The sequence below is a fragment of the Macaca nemestrina genome, chromosome 14 (genome assembly GCF_043159975.1).
Source record: "Macaca nemestrina isolate mMacNem1 chromosome 14, mMacNem.hap1, whole genome shotgun sequence".
Classification (NCBI taxonomy): Eukaryota; Metazoa; Chordata; class Mammalia; order Primates; family Cercopithecidae; genus Macaca; species Macaca nemestrina.
This window is the reverse complement of record NC_092138.1, coordinates 117,610,557-117,629,040: the sequence shown is the minus strand read 5'-3', so window position 1 is coordinate 117,629,040 and position 18,484 is coordinate 117,610,557. Positions and strand designations below refer to the sequence as shown.

The following is an 18,484-nucleotide window of genomic DNA, read 5'->3' as shown; positions in this document are numbered from 1 at the left end:
GGGGGTCAGCATAGACAGGGCCCTGGTTGGTCTGTGTGGGCCGTTTGCAACCTGGCCCCAGGTAGCCCCTGTGCCCAGTGGGGTGTCCTGGCATTGAGGGCCTTCAGCACCCCACTCAGGCCACGCTTCCTGGGCCAGTCACAGTGATGCCCAGATGAACAGACAGGCTCTGCGCTCAGGAATTACCCTCTGGTGGGGTGATAGGCGCAGGGGCACCCTGACGCAGCCATGTCCACCCCGACGCAGCCATGTCCACAGAGCACAAAGAGGAGGCAAGACTCCCCCATGGTGCTGGGCGTGCAGAGGAAGGAGTGATTGAGGCTGGCGGTGGGTGGAGGAGTCAGCCCAGGAAGGCTTCCTGGAGGGGGTGGCATTGCAGCACTGCATCTTAAGCGACAAGGAACTCAGGGAGTGGCAGCTGCCCGGGGCCGACAGCTCATGTTCCCTGCAGGTCAGTACTGTACCGAGGACGTGGACGAGTGCCAGCTGATGCCAAATGCCTGCCAGAACGGCGGGACCTGCCACAACACCCACGGTGGCTACAACTGCGTGTGTGTCAACGGCTGGACCGGTGAGGACTGCAGCGAGAACATCGATGACTGCGCCAGCGCCGCCTGCTTCCACGGCGCCACCTGCCATGACCGCGTGGCCTCCTTCTACTGCGAGTGTCCCCACGGCCGCACAGGTGAGTGCCCTGAGGCCCAGGTGGGCGCGGTGGGGGCTCACATGGGCCAGGCCTGACCTGTGTGACCTCACCCAGGGACTATGGCCCTCCTGTGCCCAGGATAACCTGAAAGGGCCTTTCTGGTCAGGGAGGCCGGTGGTGGCCATGAGTCTCCCTGAGTGTCACGGGACCCTCGATGGGGTCATGGCGGGCAGCTCCTCCTGGGGTGCCAGTGGGGATGGACCCCAGTCGTGGGTGGTGCGCCATGGCTGGCCCAGGGGCCGTGCCTGCTGACCGCCGCTGCCTGCGCAGGTCTGCTGTGTCACCTCAACGATGCGTGTATCAGTAACCCCTGCAACGAGGGCTCCAACTGCGACACCAACCCTGTCAACGGCAAGGCCATCTGCACCTGCCCCTCGGGGTACACGGGCCCGGCCTGCAGCCAGGACGTGGACGAGTGCTCGCTGGGTAGGTGCTGGCACAGGGGGTGCGTCCGGGTGGGGGTAGCAGCCTGGCCCCAGAGCCGGTAGGAAGTAGTTTCTGGCTTCAGGGGGTGCTCAGTTGGATGGGGGATGGGACCCTGCCAGTCCGACGTGGGGGATGTGCGGCGAGGTGTTGCAGGGGCCAGAGTGCCTGGAGAAGCCTCTCACCCGTGTGCCCTTGCCAGGTGCCAACCCCTGCGAGCACGCGGGCAAGTGCATCAACACGCTGGGCTCCTTCGAGTGCCAGTGCCTGCAGGGCTACACGGGCCCCCGCTGCGAGATCGACGTCAACGAGTGTGTCTCGAACCCGTGCCAGAACGACGCCACCTGCCTGGACCAGATCGGGGAGTTCCAGTGCATCTGCATGCCTGGTGCGCCCGCCGGGGCCAGGGCGGGAAACTGAGTCGAGGCTGGGCAGCCTTGGAGGGGCAGCCCCGGGAGCATCTGTGGGCCGCTTCCCCTTCCCCAGCCTCTGTGCCTTCTGGGCCCACAGCCTGCACAGGGCATGGGGAAACTGAGGCTAGGCCACAGGGCCAGCAGAGCATGCGGCAGTGCTAGGTAGATGAGGGTGCCGGGCTGGGGGCTGCAGGGGGGCAGGTGCACAGAAGGTCCTTGGTGGCTGGGATACTGGGCTCAAGGCAGGGGTTGTGTCCATCCCGAGTCCCCACCTGTGCCCAGTGGGGCACTGGGGCTGCGCGTGCCCCCCTCACTGTTCCCCCACCCCACAGGCTACGAGGGTGTGCACTGCGAGGTCAACACGGATGAGTGCGCCAGCAGCCCCTGCCTGCACAATGGCCGCTGCCTGGACAAGATCAATGAGTTCCAGTGCGAGTGCCCCACGGGTGAGGGCCGCCTCCACCCCCTGCCCCTGGGCCGTCTGCACTCCGGCCTCCTGAGGGGTTGTCTGCACCCCAGCCTCCTGAGGGGTGCCTGGCTGAGGGTTGTGTCCCCTGCCCCTGGGCCGTCTGCACCCTGGCCTCCTGAGGGGTCGTCTGCACCCCGGCCTCCTGAGGGGTGCCTGGCCGAGGGTTGTGTCCCCTGTCCCTGGGACGTCTGCACCCCGGCCTCCTGAGGGGTCGTCTGCACCCCAGCCTCCTGAGGGGTCATCTGCACCCCGGCCTCCTGAGGGGTCATCTGCACCCCAGCCTCCTGAGGGGTGCCTGACCGAGGGTTGTGTCCCCTGCCCCTGGGCGGTCTGCACCCCGGCCTCCTGAGGGGTCGTCTGCACCCCAGCCTCCTGAGGGGTGCCTGGCTGAGGGTTGTGTCCCCTGCCCCTGGGCCGTCTGCACCCCGGCCTCCTGAGGGGTCATCTGCACCCCGGCCTCCTGAGGGGTGCCTGGCCGAGGGTTGTGTCCCCTGTCTCTGGGCCGTCTGCACCCCGGCCTCCTGAGGGGTCGTCTGCACCCCAGCCTCCTGAGGGGTGCCTGGCTGAGGGTTGTGTCCCCTGCCCCTGGGCCGTCTGCACCCCGGCCTCCTGAGGGGTCATCTGCACCCCGGCCTCCTGAGGGGTGCCTGGCCGAGGGTTGTGTCCCCTGTCTCTGGGCCGTCTGCACCCCGGCCTCCTGAGGGGTTGTCTGCACCCCGGCCTCCTGAGGGGTGCCTGGCTGTGGGTTGTGTTCAGGTTCCCGGGACAGAGTGTTTTGCCTCATGAGTGGATGGGGGTGTTTTCAGACTTCCCTGAAGGGCAGGGCCCAGTGGGGAGTGGGAGCTTGCCCGGGGGTCACGGTGGAGCCCAGGGCCAGGAGATCCTCCTTGATCTGGGTGCAGCCGCTCCTGCCTGGAGAAAAGGGTGTACCAGGAGCCGTGGTGCCCAGACAGGGAGGAGGCTCCAGCCTGGCTTTCTGAGGGCTCGAGGCTGGGAGGGAGGCCAGCCTGCCCCGTCTTGCCATGTCCCCTGCCCAGTGGCACGCCAGCTGCAAGGCCAGGGTACGCAGAGAACCCCGTGGGGCAGGTTGGCCTGCGGTGGAGATGATGGCCGCCCGGGGCGGACTTGGAGGAACTCGTAGGGGCCTGGGTGAAAGGTGTTTCCATCTGTCCCAGAGCCGGGGGCCGGGCGCAGAACCCAGGGAGGTGTTGCCGGTCCAAGCCCAGGCTCCCGAGACAGATTAGCCATCCCAGACACCGGAGCGAGGGGAGCCCCATTCTCCGCCCGGCTCCACTGTAGCCATAGCAACCCAGTCGGTTTGGGAAAAAGGCCCCTTCTGTGGGAGCGAGGGCGTGCGGTGCTGGCGGAGGGGCTTTGATCCGGGGAGTGGGCGGCGGGAGGCAGGGAGAGCCTGGGGTTGGCTGAGCCCAGGCTGAGTGTGCCCCGGGGAACCCAGCTGGGAGCTCACTGCTGGGGTCTGGCCGGGGGTCCCTGAAGACCCATAATGCTGTTGCACATGACTCCCTCTCCTCCCCGGCCCCAGGCTTCACTGGGCACCTCTGCCAGTATGACGTGGATGAGTGTGCCAGCACCCCCTGCAAGAATGGTGCCAAGTGCCTGGACGGACCCAACACTTACACCTGCGTGTGCACAGAAGGTGCGGGCTGGCGCCCACCAGCGGGAAGGGACAGGGTACGGGGAGAAGGCACTCAGGGCAGTGAAGGTGACAAGGTCTTAGACATCTTGGTCTGGGCCACCTGGTCCAGAGACCAAGAGCACAGCTCAGCCCCAATCCTGGGTGGGTGGGAACGCCCCTCCACAAAAGACACGCCCGGAGTCCTCCTCAGGTGGGTACAGGCGACCCCAGGTCTGGTCATGGGTGTCCTGGGAGCAGCCAGTCCTGATTCTTCCCGTGCCCGCCCCTCCCGTGGTCCAGGGTACACGGGGATGCACTGCGAGGTGGACATTGATGAGTGCGACCCCGACCCCTGCCACTACGGCTCCTGCAAGGACGGCGTCGCCACCTTCACCTGCCTCTGCCGCCCGGGTTACACGGGCCACCACTGCGAGACCAACATCAACGAGTGCTCCAGCCAGCCCTGCCGCCACGGGGGCACCTGCCAGGACCGCGACAACGCCTACCTCTGCTTCTGTCTGAAGGGGACCACAGGTGGCCGGCCAGGCGTGTGGCAGGCGGGTAGCCAGTGGGTAGAGTGGGTCCGGGAACTGACCGCCACGTGCCACCCCTTCAGGACCCAACTGCGAGATCAACCTGGACGACTGTGCCAGCAGCCCCTGCGACTCGGGCACCTGTCTGGACAAGATCGACGGCTACGAGTGTGCCTGTGAGCCGGGCTACACAGGTGAGTGGCCCTGCACATGGGGGCTGACTGGACTGCGCTCACAGGTCAAGGTCAGCCACTGCCCCGGGGCTGCTGAGGGGTTGGGTGGGGGCTTTGAGGCTGCCCACCTGGGCAGACTAGTCTGCAGCAGAGACTGCAGCAGGGCCAGGGCTACAGCCAGCAGCATGGTGGGCGCCCTCCACCCCCTACCCCTTGTCTCTGGTCAGAGCTGTCCCAGGCCGTGTTGGCACGGTGGCCCAGCAGGCCAAGAGGGAGCGGCCAGCCCTGAGGCCAGGCTTGAGTTCCTTCTTCCTCTGTGACTCACCAGCACCTTTGAGCAGGTCCCTCTGCCTCTCTGGGCCTCAGATTCCCATCAGTCAGGGCCATAGCAGCCCCTGCCGCTGGGCCCCCTGGGAGGATGACTTGAGTGGGCACTGGTGCCCGGGGAGGCTGGCACATGGCACACTGTGACCTAAGACAGTTTCTGACATCTGGAAGGATGCGTCCAGAAGGGTGATCGCCCTGGCTCAACAGACAGGGAAACCGAGGTTGATGTGGGTGGGACCCCCGGGCTCTGAGCCTTGGAGTCTGACCCACCCCTGCCTGCAGGGAGCATGTGCAACATCAACATCGATGAGTGTGCGGGCAACCCCTGCCACAACGGGGGCACCTGCCAGGACGGCATCAATGGCTTCACCTGCCGCTGCCCCGAGGGCTACCACGACCCCACCTGCCTGTCTGAGGTCAATGAGTGCAACAGCAACCCCTGTGTTCACGGGGCCTGCCGGGACAGCCTCAACGGGTATGCGGCGGGGCCGATCGTGGGGACACATCAGTCCTAAACCCTGGGAGCTCTGCTGCCAGGAGGGTGGCACCTGCACAGAGCTTGAGATGGGCCAGAAACGGACCTCAGACGGGGCCGGGTGGCAGGGAGCTCCCCTCGGGGACGCATGTGCCTCTGGGTCCTCAGTCGGTCTGCAGTCCACACCCGGCAGCCCTGCACCCAGCAGCTCTGTGCCACGTGTCCTTGTGGGCTGCATGGTGGGCTCCGGACACGGGTCCACAGTGACCCCTGAAACACGTTTGCATGGTCGCAGCAGCGAGTGTTTCTGATGTCCATGATGGGCCTGGCAGCACTCTGCCTGGATGGGACCATTTAAATCAGCAGGGACCTCATTGCCCTCATTTGGCACAGAGGAGGCACTTGCTTTGTTCAGGGCCACACAGTGGGCAAGTGGCGGGGGTCTTTTCACAGCACCCCACTGCCCTACTCTTGGCATGGTCCCCTTGCTAACGAACCAAACCCTGTCGCAGTCTTGGTTATGGGAAGCACTGTAGCCCCCACATTCTTTCTTTATTTTGAGACAGAGCCTCACTCTGTTGTCCAGGCTGGAGTCCAGTGGCATGATCTCAGCTCACTGCAGCCTCCACCCTCCAGGTTCAAGTGATTCCCCTGCCTCGGCCTCCTGAGTAGCTGAGATTATGGGCGTGCGCCACCACACCTGGTATTCTTAGTATAGACAGGGTAGGGGAGTTTCGCCACGTTGGCCAGGCTGGTCTCGAACTCCTGGCCTCAAGTGACTCACCCACCTCTGCCTCCCAAAGTGCTGGGATTACAGGTGTGAGCCACTGTGCCCAAGCTGCCCCCACTAAAGGACTCTGCGAGTCTGAGTAGATGGGCACCTCGGCCAGCCCATGGGGCACTGCAGACCCAGGAGTGTCCAGGCCCTGGCCGTGCTGCTCGGGCCTCCCTTGACTGCAGTGTGGTCCCCCTTGCAGGTACAAGTGCGACTGTGACCCTGGGTGGAGCGGGACCAACTGTGACATCAACAATAATGAGTGTGAATCCAACCCTTGTGTCAACGGTGGCACCTGCAAAGACATGACCAGTGGCTATGTGTGCACCTGCCGGGAGGGCTTCAGTGGTGAGTGGGCTGTGCATTTCTCAGTGCAGAGGGCTGCCCTCCAGTCTGGGGAGCTGGAGACACAGGATGGGACCCAGGTCCAGCCAGCACCATGCATGGTGTCTCCCTCCTGTGGCAAAGCCTTAGCTCCAGGCCTCTGGCTCTCGGAGATGAGGAGGGGCCTGGGGTGAGGAGCAGGCCCAGGGCTGCTGTTGTGGGGCCCTCCCAAGGTGCCTGGGGGTGCTGGACATGTTGAGTGCTGTCCCCTTCCCACCAGGTCCCAACTGCCAGACCAACATCAACGAGTGTGCATCCAACCCGTGTCTGAACCAGGGCACGTGTATTGACGACGTTGCGGGGTACAAGTGCAACTGCCTGCTGCCCTACACAGGTGAGGGGTGGGTGGGGCCTGTGCTGGAGAGGGCGGGGTCTGTGCTGAAGGGGGCAGGGCCTATGCTGGAGAGGGCGGGGCCTGTGCTGGAGAGGGTGGGGCCAGGTGTGGGGGCAGCCTGGGAAGCTGTGACTGGCGGGTAAAGTGGTGGCTTTCTTGGGGCTGGACCTGGGCCCTTGGGCTCTGTGCTCCCAGCGCCCACCCTGCTGGGGGCCTCTGGGGGCCGGGCTTCCCCACCCCCGCCAGCCGGGCCTGAGGGATTCCTTTGACGGCGGGCCCTCTTTGTGTGAGGGGAACAAGGAACCCTCTGTTTCGGCTGAGCAGGGAGGGGTAAGTTCCCCCAACTGTCCAGCCCCTGCCGTGAACCCAGCCAAGGGGATCGCAGGAAATGATCTCCTCTAGAAAAGACAAAGAAGAGTCCACAAGCACCGGGGTCCTGGTGCTCCCCAGGAGCAGGCGGAGGGTGCTGCCTCGGGGCCTGGTCAGGGTGGGCCTGCCTGGCCAGGCGGCCAGGCTGGAGGTTCCACGCCTGTGGTTCCCATGACATCCAGCAGCCTGTGGCCAAAACGCTGTTTTCTTTGACCAAAGTTAAGGACCTGGGTTTTCTCTCCCGTGTCAGTCAGTGAGGACCCTCCCTCCACCGCCGGGCGCCCCTGTCCCTTTTGGACACGTCGATCGGGCCAGTGGTAGGAGCGGCGGTGCTGACCCGCTTCCTATCTGCCCGCTTCCTGCTTCCTTTTGCACAATTGTCGGAAACTCTGGCGCAGTTCCTGCCTGCCTAGGTCACCGTGGAAACCAATAGGAAGAGAGGCCCTGGAAAGTCGCCCCAGCAGGCCAGGGAGATAATGGGGGACAGGGAAGATAACGCAGTCCCCACGGTTATAAACAGGAAGCTCAGCCATGGGGTTGTGCAGAAAAGGCCCTCGGCTGTGCACGTGGTTCCCACACAGCCTTTGCCAGACACCCTGCATGGTCCTAGAGGTCCCCAGGCTGTGCCTGATGCCCCCGACACACAGGATGTGCTGAGGGCCTGGGCCTGTCCTCTCCATCGCAGCCCTTGTTCGTTGGCCTCCCGTGATGGGCGTTTGCTGCTTGTGACACGAAGTCCCAGGATTAGTTTCAGGCCTCGGTCTCAGGCCAGGACCTTTCGTCATCACCTGGAGATGAGGGGGCTGGCGTCAGGGGTGGGCAAGGGTGCTTGGAGTGTCGTGGAGCCCACCCGGCTGAGGCCGCCTCCGCTGGTGCAGTCCTTGTTCCTGGGCACTCCTGGCGGGGTGAGGCCTAGGCTGTGCCCCGCTGCCAACCGGGAATGAGGGGTGGCTTCTGAGCACGTTTGTGCAGCTTGTCTTCAGCGTCCTCCAATCTGTGCTCCACTCCACCCCTGGGTCAGGGTCCTGACATAGCCAGGAGCACTCAGGGGTCTCCGTGCACATTTGCCTCCCGGCGGGACCAGCAGACGGCGCTCTGATGGCAGAAAGACCAGCAGGTGGTGGCCAAGCGGCCTTCATTCGGGAGATCCCTCTGGGTGAGGCCCCTGGGGTCACGTGTGTCTCCTTCCCGCAGGCGCCACGTGTGAGGTGGTGCTGGCCCCGTGTGCCCCCAGCCCCTGCAGAAACGGTGGGGAGTGCAGGGAATCCGAGGACTATGAGAGCTTCTCCTGCGTCTGCCCCACGGGCTGGCAAGGTGAGGCTGGCCCAGGGCCAGCGGGGGCTGGGACGGGAGGTCAGGACGTCTTTGGGACACAGGCAGCTCCCAGGCAGGCTAGATGAGCCTTCGGAGAGGAGCCGGTGGGTGCTGAGGAGGCCCTGGTCAGAGAAGCTCTGGAATCAGGAATTGACCTGGGAGCACCCTTCCCAACTCCAGTTCCTGTGACCTTCTTAGGCCAAAATTAGGGGAGACAGGATGGTCCTGGGGCCACGGAAGCCCACTCCTGGGGGTCGGGAGAGGCACTATAGGTGGGTGGGCCAGCCTGGGAAGGGCCTGGAGGGCCAGGGGCTGCTGGTGACCAACTGGCCTCCTCCTGCCCCGCAGGGCAGACCTGTGAGGTCGACATCAATGAGTGTGTTGTGAGCCCGTGCCGGCACGGCGCGTCCTGCCAAAACACCCACGGCGGCTACCGCTGCCACTGCCAGGCCGGCTACAGCGGGCGCAACTGCGAGACTGACATCGACGACTGCCGGCCCAGTGAGTGGCCCCGCGGCTCTGGCCGCCTCCCGGAAGCTCTCAGGCCTCAGTTTCCCTGGGCAGGGTTGGTGCGCATGGTGCTGGCCATAAGCGCCCAGGCGAGGCCGGAGTGTGGCTGGGAGGGTTGGGTCGGGTGTGAGGGATGTGCTGAGGGATGGCCAGGGTGGTTCAGGAGGGCCCCAGGGCTGGCTTGCCCCTCCCTGCACTTTGCGGGAGAGTCATGATAGGCCCTCCCGCGGCTCTTTGCTGAGCTGAGGATGGCTTGGGCCCGGCCTGCACTCCCGCCAGGCTCGTCAGGCCCCACTGCAGGCCAGCGCGCTCAGGTCTCCCCGGCCCTGCTTCATAGAGGTTGAGGTTGGCAGAAGCCGGGGGTCTTGCTGGCATCACCTGGCAGGCAGAGGCAAGAACTGTCACTCCTCCCCTGCTTGGTCTGTGAAACCTGCAAAGCTGTCCCCTGCCCTGGGACTTGAGGACAGGAGCAGGTGGGGAGAGAGAGACCCCAAGCACAGGAGATGGATGTGGTGCAGCCTGTGGGTGCTGGGGCTCCCCACTGGACACCTTTGTCCCAGGGCGGCTCGCTGCAGCCCTGGCAATGAAAGGCTGGGCTGTCCGCAGCCTTCCCAGCCCCCTCCCACAAGTGTGGGTTTGTGTCTGCCCCTCACACACCCTTCCGTCCCCTCCCAGACCCGTGTCACAACGGCGGCTCCTGCACAGACGGCATCAACACGGCCTTCTGCGACTGCCTGCCCGGCTTCCAGGGCACTTTCTGTGAGGAGGACATCAACGAGTGTGCCAGTGACCCCTGCCGCAACGGGGCCAACTGCACGGACTGCGTGGACAGCTACACGTGCACCTGTCCCGCGGGCTTCAGCGGGATCCACTGTGAGAACAACACGCCCGACTGTACAGAGAGGTGCGCGGGGCTCGAGTGAGGCCATGGGGGGAGACGGGCAGTGTGGGCCACACGCAGTAGCTGGCAGCCTGACACACCACGCAAGCGTCTGCCCAGGCCTGCTGGGCACTTAGCACTGGTTGCAGCCGGGCACACCACGCAGGCGTCCACCTAGGCCTGCTGGGCACTTAGTGCTGGCTGCATTGAGTCCAGACATTGTTCATTGTACCAACGTGTCCCTCCTGAGAGGGCCACTGTGACCTCCTCCTGTGTCCCGCACCAGGAACGCCAGTAGTCCGTCCTGAAGAACTGGTGCGCCTCCTTCTATTAGACAACGAGAACTCTGTCACTCTTGTTTCCTTTTTGCCGTGGTTGCCAGGAAGCTCATTTGGTAAACGTCAGTCTCATCCCTGATTTCTGACGTTAATTACCTCCCGTATTACCAGGGCAGGCTCTGGTTTCTCCCTCATTCTTACTTTAACCACCCTATGCCTGTGCGTTTGGTAAAGCCACTCTCGACCTGACTTATAAAGAAGGCAGGAAATGGAGGTGTGACATGGCGTGAGAGCCGGGCCCCGGGCTCTCGCTGGCTTCCCTGGATCAGCCAGGCTGCCCTGGGCCTGTTCTGGCCATCAGGCCCCTTAGGGCTGAGCGGAAGGGGAGGTGCTGGCGAGGTAGTGTCTGCTGGAGCGGGGACCACCAATGCCCTCCTCTCAGCCCCTGCCTGTCCACCCCCCTGCAGCTCCTGCTTCAATGGTGGCACCTGCGTGGACGGAATCAACTCGTTCACCTGCCTGTGTCCACCTGGCTTCACGGGCAGCTACTGCCAGCACGATGTCAACGAGTGTGACTCACAGCCCTGCCTGCATGGCGGCACCTGTCAGGACGGCTGCGGCTCCTACAGGTGCACCTGCCCCCAGGGCTACACCGGCCCCAACTGCCAGGTGAGTGCGCCAGCCACAGAGGTGCCCGAGGGAGGGGCTCTGGGTGGGTGCCTGCCTGCAGGGGGCGGGAATGGTTACCCCCAGGTCCCACCGTGTCGGCTCAGGGTCACCCCTACACTCCTGGGCAGAGGGCTTCGGGGGTCTGAGCAGCCAGTGAAGGAATCTGATGCGGGAGCAGCAGGCATCTTCATTTCAGTCTGGGTTTCTGGAGCCAGGGCAGGAGCTCAGGAATTGGGGGGATTGAGGAAAGACGTTCCTTCTAGCAAAGGCCGAGGGTGGTCTGGACCTGCTGAGGGCCCTGAGGGAGACCCAGCCCAGGCTGTTTTCCATGTGGGGGCGGTGGGGAGTCCAGGGACGGCAGTTTCCACTTCTGTAGAATGGGTTGAGGCCCGGGTTGAGGCCCAGGTTGGAGTAGGCCCCTTGGTGGATGTGCGTTCTGAGCTACTGGGGAAATGGCCAGGGGGGTGGGCACACGGCTGACCCCAGCCTGTCCCCAGAACCTCGTGCACTGGTGTGACTCCTCGCCCTGCAAGAATGGTGGCAAATGCTGGCAGACCCACACCCAGTACCGCTGTGAGTGCCCCAGTGGCTGGACCGGCCTTTACTGTGATGTGCCCAGCGTGTCCTGTGAGGTGGCTGCGCAGCGACAAGGTAACCCGCTGTGCCCACCCGGCTCGGGTCCCAGCCTGCCAAGGTCCTCCGTGGGCCTGGGCCTCACCTGTCCCCCACCCCAACCCCCACAGGCGTTGATGTTGCCCGGCTGTGCCAGCATGGAGGGCTCTGCGTGGATGCGGGCAACACACACCACTGCCGTTGCCAGGCAGGCTACACGGGCAGCTACTGTGAGGACCTGGTGGACGAGTGCTCACCCAGCCCCTGCCAGAACGGGGCCACCTGCACAGACTACCTGGGCGGCTACTCCTGCAAGGTGGGGGCCCATCCTAGGGTGAGGGTTGTGGCCGACACGAGTGTTGCCACACACTGGGCCCTGACTGGGAGCTGGCACAGTGGAGAAAACTGAACCTGATAGGCCCATGCACCGTTCAGTCTCATTAGGGGAGGGCTGGGGTAATCAGGGTAGACCACCTGGAAGAGGTGGCCTGTGGAGAGCCCGAAGGAGGGTGAATATTGCTGAGAAGTGGGATGGGGTTTTCCCTTCCTCTAGATTGTGTCTGGGCTTGGCCAACACCTACCCTGAGACCCTCACCTCTATCCTACGGGACGGAGTCCACCCACCCCCAACAGGCAGTGACTCCGGTCACTGAGGCCCCGCCAGGGTCTGTTGGGCTGGGTCTCCCTCCAGGTCTGACAGGAGCGAGGGGCCTGTGGCTTCGCTGGACCTGAGGGCAGCTCACGTGGCCCTGTCAGCCCTCATGGTGGGGTGGGGGAACGCTGCATCCTGGCACCAACTGAGCCGCAGGGCCCCTCGTTCTGTTGCCTGCACAGTGCGTGGCCGGCTACCACGGGGTGAACTGCTCTGAGGAGATTGATGAGTGCCTGTCCCACCCCTGCCAGAACGGGGGCACCTGCCTTGACCTCCCCAACACCTACAAGTGCTCCTGCCCACGGGGCACACAGGGTAAGGGCCACCGCACGGAGGGCTTATCGGGCATCCATGGCCAGGGCAGGGGTAGGGCAGGCACCCCGTGATCGGCCCGAGGCATCCAGGAACCAGCCAGAAACTCCCAGTTTCCCACGTGAGGCCAAGGCCAACGCAGAGCTGCCTGGGGAAAGGGCCCAGAGTGGGGGGCCCAGCGGGAAGGGCGTCTCCACGGCACCCTCTGCACCTGGCTCACCCGAGCGTCCGTGCAGCCCCAGACCTGAGCGCTTGTTGTCTGGGATGGACACGCGGCACGGCAGGGCTGGCACAGCAGTGAGTTCGGGCCGCTGATGGCACCTGGCCCCACAGGTGTGCACTGTGAGATCAACGTGGACGACTGCAACCCCCCTGTTGACCCCGTGTCCCGGAGCCCCAAGTGCTTCAACAACGGCACCTGCGTGGACCAGGTGGGCGGCTACAGCTGTACCTGCCCGCCGGGCTTCGTGGGTGAGCGCTGCGAGGGGGATGTCAACGAGTGCCTCTCCAATCCCTGCGACGCCCGCGGCACCCAGAACTGCGTGCAGCGCGTCAACGACTTCCACTGCGAGTGCCGTGCCGGTCACACCGGTGGGTGCCGTGCCCGGGCGGGTGGGGCTTGCAGGGCAGCAGGGTGAGCCTCTCACTGCCCTGCTCTCACCCCCAGGGCGCCGCTGCGAGTCAGTCATCAACGGCTGTAAGGGCAAGCCCTGTAAGAATGGGGGCACCTGTGCCGTGGCCTCCAACACCGCCCGTGGGTTCATCTGCAAGTGCCCTGCGGTAGGTGCAGGGGTGCAGGGAGGTGGGGGCCCTCCAGGGGAGACACCTGGGAAGGTCCACCTGAGGGCCTTGGGGCACAGACTGGGCAGCGATCCTCACAGCCTTCATCTTCCTCATCACCCTGACATCATTTTTTTTTAGTTTCAATAAATGATTTTAGAGACATTTTAGATTTATAGAAAAATGGAGTGGAAAGTAGATGCCCTGGGGTGGCTCTCCCCTGCACGCAGTTCTCCTGATTAGCAGCTTGCTAATTTAACTCCAGATTTCACTGATACATTGTTACCAACACCAGCCCTTCCTGTAGCTGGGGCTTGCCCTTGGCTTTGTGGTTGTAGGTTTGGGCTGAGGTATGACACGCCTGCCCACCCTCGCAGGATTATGGCAGAGTCCCTGCCCTAAAGTCCTCAGCGCTCCACCAGTGTACCCCTTCCTCCATCTCCCGACCCCCTGGCACCCCCTAATTTTTCTCTGTCGATAGAATGTTTGTAAAGGGTTTTGCTGCTGGGGACAAGGCTGTAGGCTGCCTCCCAGGTTAGGGGAGAGCGGTGGAACTGCTGGCCGGGGGCTGGGCGCGAGGTGGCGGGCGGTGGGGGACGGCCCACCCTGACACTGTCTTGCCTTCCCTCCCGGGCAGGGCTTCGAGGGCGCCACGTGTGAGAATGACGCTCGCACCTGCGGCAGCCTGCGCTGCCTCAACGGTGGCACGTGCATCTCTGGCCCGCGCAGCCCCACCTGCCTGTGCCTGGGCCCCTTCACGGGCCCTGAGTGCCAGTTCCCGGCCAGCAGCCCCTGCCTGGGCGGCAACCCCTGCTACAACCAGGGGACCTGTGAGCCCACGTCGGAGAGCCCCTTCTACCGTTGCCTGTGCCCCGCCAAATTCAACGGGCTCTTGTGCCACATCCTGGACTACAGCTTCGGGGGCGGGGCCGGGCGCGACATCCCCCCGCCGCAGATCGAGGAGGCGTGCGAGCTGCCCGAGTGCCAGGAGGACGCGGGCAACAAGGTCTGCAGCCTGCAGTGCAACAACCACGCGTGCGGCTGGGACGGCGGCGACTGCTCCCTCAACTTCAATGACCCCTGGAAGAACTGCACGCAGTCTCTGCAGTGCTGGAAGTACTTCAGCGACGGCCACTGTGACAGCCAGTGCAACTCGGCCGGCTGCCTCTTCGACGGCTTCGATTGCCAGCGCGCCGAAGGCCAGTGCAAGTAAGGCTGCGGGGCGCATGGGGCTGAGGGAGGACCTGAACTTGGATGTGGCCCGGATTGGGCCCAGAGGCCAGCACGCAGTTCCTAAGACTCTGCTCAGGGGGTGCAGGGACGTCCCCCGCGGCCGGCCAGCGGGTGCGAGGCCCGCGAGGAAGGTGGCCTGAGCGTGTCCCACTCCCCACAGCCCCCTGTACGACCAGTACTGCAAGGACCACTTCAGCGACGGGCACTGCGACCAGGGCTGCAACAGCGCGGAGTGCGAGTGGGACGGGCTGGACTGCGCGGAGCATGTGCCCGAGAGGCTGGCGGCGGGCACGCTGGTGGTGGTGGTGCTGATGCCCCCGGAGCAGCTGCGCAACAGCTCCTTCCACTTCCTGCGGGAGCTCAGCCGGGTGCTGCACACCAACGTGGTCTTCAAGCGCGACGCGCACGGCCAGCAGATGATCTTCCCGTACTACGGCCGCGAGGAGGAGCTGCGCAAGCACCCCATCAAGCGTGCCGCCGAGGGCTGGGCCGCCCCCGAGGCCTTGCTGGGCCAGGTGAAGGCCTCGCTGCTCCCTGGTGGCGGTGGCGGTGGGCGGCGGCGGAGGGAGCTGGACCCCATGGACGTCCGCGGGTGAGTGAGACCCGGCGCCCGCGCTCGATCTCGGCACCTCTCCTGGGCCCTTCCCCACGGCCTCCCTGCCCCTCACAGCCGGCGCCGCGGCAAGCAGTACTCTCCCCACTTTAGGGTAAAAGAGACGGAGGTTCCTAGAGGACCTGGGACCTCAGGGCCCGCACAGGCAAGGAGCAGAGGCAGCATTCCAGCTCAGGGCCCTGACCCCAGAGCCACACCCTTCCCCTGGGCAGGCGGCGCTCCTGTGCCCAGTAGGTGATTTTGAGATTGAGCTGTGCCCTAGGCACTGGGTACGGCCCTGATTAAAACTCAGCCCTCTGCCAGCTGAGGAGGGTCACGCCTGTAATCCCAGCACTTTGGGATGCTGAGGCAGGAGGAGCCCTTGAGCCTAAGAGTTCGAGACCAGCCTGGGCAACATAGGGAGACCTTGTCTCTGTTTTTTTTAAAAAAAAATGTATTGGCCGGGCGCGGTGGCTCACGCCTGTAATCCTAGCACTTTGGGAGGCCAAGGTGGGCGGATCATGAGGTCAGGAGATCAAGACCATCTTGGCTAACACAGTGAAACCCCGTCTCTACTAAAAATAAAAAAAATTAGCTGGGCATGGTGGCAGGCAACTGTAGTCCCAGCTACTCGGGAGGCTGAGGCAGGAGAATGGCGGGAACCCGGGAGGCGGAGCTTGCAGTGAGCCAAGATGGCGCCACTGCACTCCAAGCCTGGGCGACAGAGCAAGACTCCGTCTCAAAAAAAAAAAAATGTATTAAAAGAAATAAAAAACAAAAAACTCAGCTCTCCAGGCGCTCCCACGGGGCTGAACAGACCCACCCCCAGACGAGAATGCCATTTGGTCATAGCATCTGCCTGGCTTAGGCTGGAGAGGAGGCAGGTGGAGGTCTTGGGAGGGGGCATTGCTGGGCCTTGCAGATGGAGGAGGAGCTGGTGGGGGGAGGGGTGGTCCATGGTGGGAGAACACAGGCAGGGGCAGCCTGAGTACAGGGGGCACCCCACGAGGCTCCTGCCCATGCCTACTCGATCTGGGGCAGCTGGACCCAGGAGCCAGATTGGTTGTGCCCTTGGTGTGCCTGACCGTGGTGGGTTTGCCCGTCAGTTCTGCTGGCTTGGAACAGCCCCGGAAGTCAGAAGCATCATCTCACAGGCTGGTTGGGATCCTGATCATGGGAACCCAGCCCTGGGGAGCAGGAGTCCCAGCAGGGAGCAGAGCTCACCCCCAGCCAGCATCACCACACAGCCCACCCCCACCGCACAACTGCGCCCAACCCCACCGCACACCTGCGCTTCCCACGGGACCTGGGGATGACTCCTAGGGCAGAACTGGGCTCCTGGCACGTTCTCTGTCCCGATATGAGGAAACGTGTTTGTGGCACCAGCAGGAGCCAGAGAGGGTGGCAGGACAGGCCAGGGAGAGCGCATTGGCAGTTATCTGGGATGAGCCGTGATCAGTACTGGCCAGAGTCTAGGGGCTGCAGGGCACCAGTCCCCTGCAGGGCAGCTGCTGTCAGATCAGACCTGGCTTCCCGCCGCCCCAGGCTGCCTCGCCACGTCCTGACTGTGGCGTCATGGGCTGCGGTATCCCTGGGGCAGCGTCCCCGGCTGGTGGGTGGGGGAGGAGGAAGCCTCGGGCCCCAGCCCCTGTCTGGTTATCCCCCCAGCTCCATCGTCTACCTGGAGATTGACAACCGGCAGTGTGTGCAGGCCTCCTCGCAGTGCTTCCAGAGCGCCACCGACGTGGCCGCCTTCCTGGGGGCGCTCGCCTCGCTGGGCAGCCTCAACATCCCCTACAAGATCGAGGCCGTGCAGAGTGAGTGAGGCTCCTTCTCTGTTCCCCAGCCCAGCATCGCCGGGAGCAGGCTCTACCTCCAGGGGATGCCATCCCCTTGTGCCCCAGACACGCTGGTTGGTTGTGCCAGTTGCCACCCACGGGTGTGCGCGTCACCATCCGAGTTGGGGTAGGGCTTTTCTGGAATTTTCTGAATGGCACTCCCTCCCCACCTGTGGCGGTGACAGCTGCCGGTAGAGCCACCCGGGAACGAGTCCAGTCACGGGAAAATGGGTGCCTGCTTCTCTCCCCACCCCTTCCCCCTGAATTTTCTTTGTTGGGTATTATTTCAAAATCATTACGGCTTTTTTTAAAGAAAAAAAAGAGAGAGAGAGAAGAATTGATCGGTGTCATGTGAAGTGTTGAAGTTTGTATCTTGAAAATCCCTCTAAATCCTTTGTCTTAACAGCTCAATGCAAGTGCAGCGATTTGAAGTTGACTAATCCTCCTCCCTTAAAGGAGAAAAAAGTAAAAGCCGTCTCCAGATAGAGTCGGCTGGTGCAGGAGAGAATTTAGCGATAGTTTGCAATTCTGATTAATCGCGTAGAAAATGACCTTATTTTGGGGGGCGGGATGGAGGAGAGTGGGTGAGGAGGCGCCTGGCCGCGGAGCCAGTCCGCTGCCCCCCGGCCACCAGCCTGCTGCGTAGCCGCCGCCTGATGTCCCAGCGCCTGCCCCTGGCCCCTGTGCCCGCAGGTGAGACCGTGGAGCCGCCCCCGCCGGCGCAGCTGCATTTCATGTACGTGGCGGCGGCCGCCTTTGTGCTCCTGTTCTTCGTGGGCTGCGGGGTGCTGCTGTCCCGCAAGCGCCGGCGGCAGCATGGCCAACTCTGGTTCCCTGAGGGCTTCAAGGTGTCCGAGGCCAGCAAGAAGAAGCGGCGGGAGCCCCTCGGCGAGGACTCTGTGGGCCTGAAGTGAGCGGACGCTGCCCCTGCTTCTGGGGCCCCGGGGGGAGGTGGGACCTGGCCAAGCATCCTCATGGGGGGTCTGCCCCTCCTGATGCAGGGCCCACTTCCCACGCGAGGCCTGGGCTAGGGGCCTCTGGGGGCTTCCTAGGGAGCTTTCTCAGCCTCACTTCTCGAACCCTCACCCCCAGGCCCCTGAAGAACGCCTCAGATGGTGCCCTCATGGACGACAACCAGAATGAGTGGGGGGACGAGGACCTGGAGACCAAGAAGTTCCGGGTGAGTCGCAAGGCTCCCGGGCTCCCGGGCTCCTGGGCACCTGCCACCGGGCTGCCCTGACACACCTCTGCTCACTCCTCCTACGTAGTTCGAGGAGCCCGTGGTTCTGCCTGACCTGGACGACCAGACAGACCACCGGCAGTGGACTCAGCAGCACCTGGATGCCGCTGACCTGCGCATGTCTGCCATGGCCCCCACGCCGCCCCAGGGTGAGGTTGACGCCGACTGCATGGACGTCAATGTCCGCGGGCCTGGTAAGGGTGCCAGCAGCCAGGGCTTCCCTAGCTCCGTGGCCCACCTGCCTCTCTCCCCTAAGCCCCGAGGCTGGGGTACGGTTGATACTCTGGAAACTTAGAGTTGGGGGTGAGAGCTTTCATCCTTGGGGTATTTCCCGTTCAGAGTGGATGGGGGGTCCTGGAGTCCTCCTGTTCTTCCATCAACCCTCTCCTGGGGCGATGCCGCACGGTCACTATGTCCCTGTAAATTACTCTCTTCTGAAACCTCTTTCTTGAGATATGAAAAGCGTAGATTTTCTTTTTTTTTTTTTCTTTTTTTGAGACAGAGTCTTGCTCTGTCACCCAGGCTAGAGTGCAGCGGCACGATCTCAGCTCCCCGCA

General features: G+C 63.9%; 1 protein-coding gene across 2 annotated transcripts in view; it reads left to right on the top strand.

Annotated features, from left to right (window-relative positions):
* Positions 1-18,484, top strand: part of LOC105471936 (notch receptor 1) — a 53,550-nt gene that overhangs the window by 28,987 nt on the left and 6,079 nt on the right. For both annotated transcript variants that reach the window (XM_011724792.3, XM_071078645.1), the window contains 25 exons: positions 452-685; positions 977-1,132; positions 1,332-1,517; positions 1,875-1,988; positions 3,555-3,668; positions 3,948-4,181; positions 4,264-4,374; positions 4,963-5,155; positions 6,133-6,278; positions 6,535-6,648; positions 8,212-8,331; positions 8,680-8,832; positions 9,517-9,745; positions 10,467-10,668; positions 11,166-11,319; positions 11,412-11,596; positions 12,115-12,247; positions 12,578-12,835; positions 12,912-13,024; positions 13,662-14,233; positions 14,418-14,849; positions 16,518-16,666; positions 17,381-17,597; positions 17,780-17,867; positions 17,956-18,121. In XM_011724792.3, coding sequence (XP_011723094.2) covers positions 452-685; positions 977-1,132; positions 1,332-1,517; positions 1,875-1,988; positions 3,555-3,668; positions 3,948-4,181; positions 4,264-4,374; positions 4,963-5,155; positions 6,133-6,278; positions 6,535-6,648; positions 8,212-8,331; positions 8,680-8,832; positions 9,517-9,745; positions 10,467-10,668; positions 11,166-11,319; positions 11,412-11,596; positions 12,115-12,247; positions 12,578-12,835; positions 12,912-13,024; positions 13,662-14,233; positions 14,418-14,849; positions 16,518-16,666; positions 17,381-17,597; positions 17,780-17,867; positions 17,956-18,121 — 4,773 coding nt within the window. The remainder of the gene's footprint in view (positions 1-451; positions 686-976; positions 1,133-1,331; positions 1,518-1,874; positions 1,989-3,554; positions 3,669-3,947; positions 4,182-4,263; positions 4,375-4,962; positions 5,156-6,132; positions 6,279-6,534; positions 6,649-8,211; positions 8,332-8,679; positions 8,833-9,516; positions 9,746-10,466; positions 10,669-11,165; positions 11,320-11,411; positions 11,597-12,114; positions 12,248-12,577; positions 12,836-12,911; positions 13,025-13,661; positions 14,234-14,417; positions 14,850-16,517; positions 16,667-17,380; positions 17,598-17,779; positions 17,868-17,955; positions 18,122-18,484) is intronic.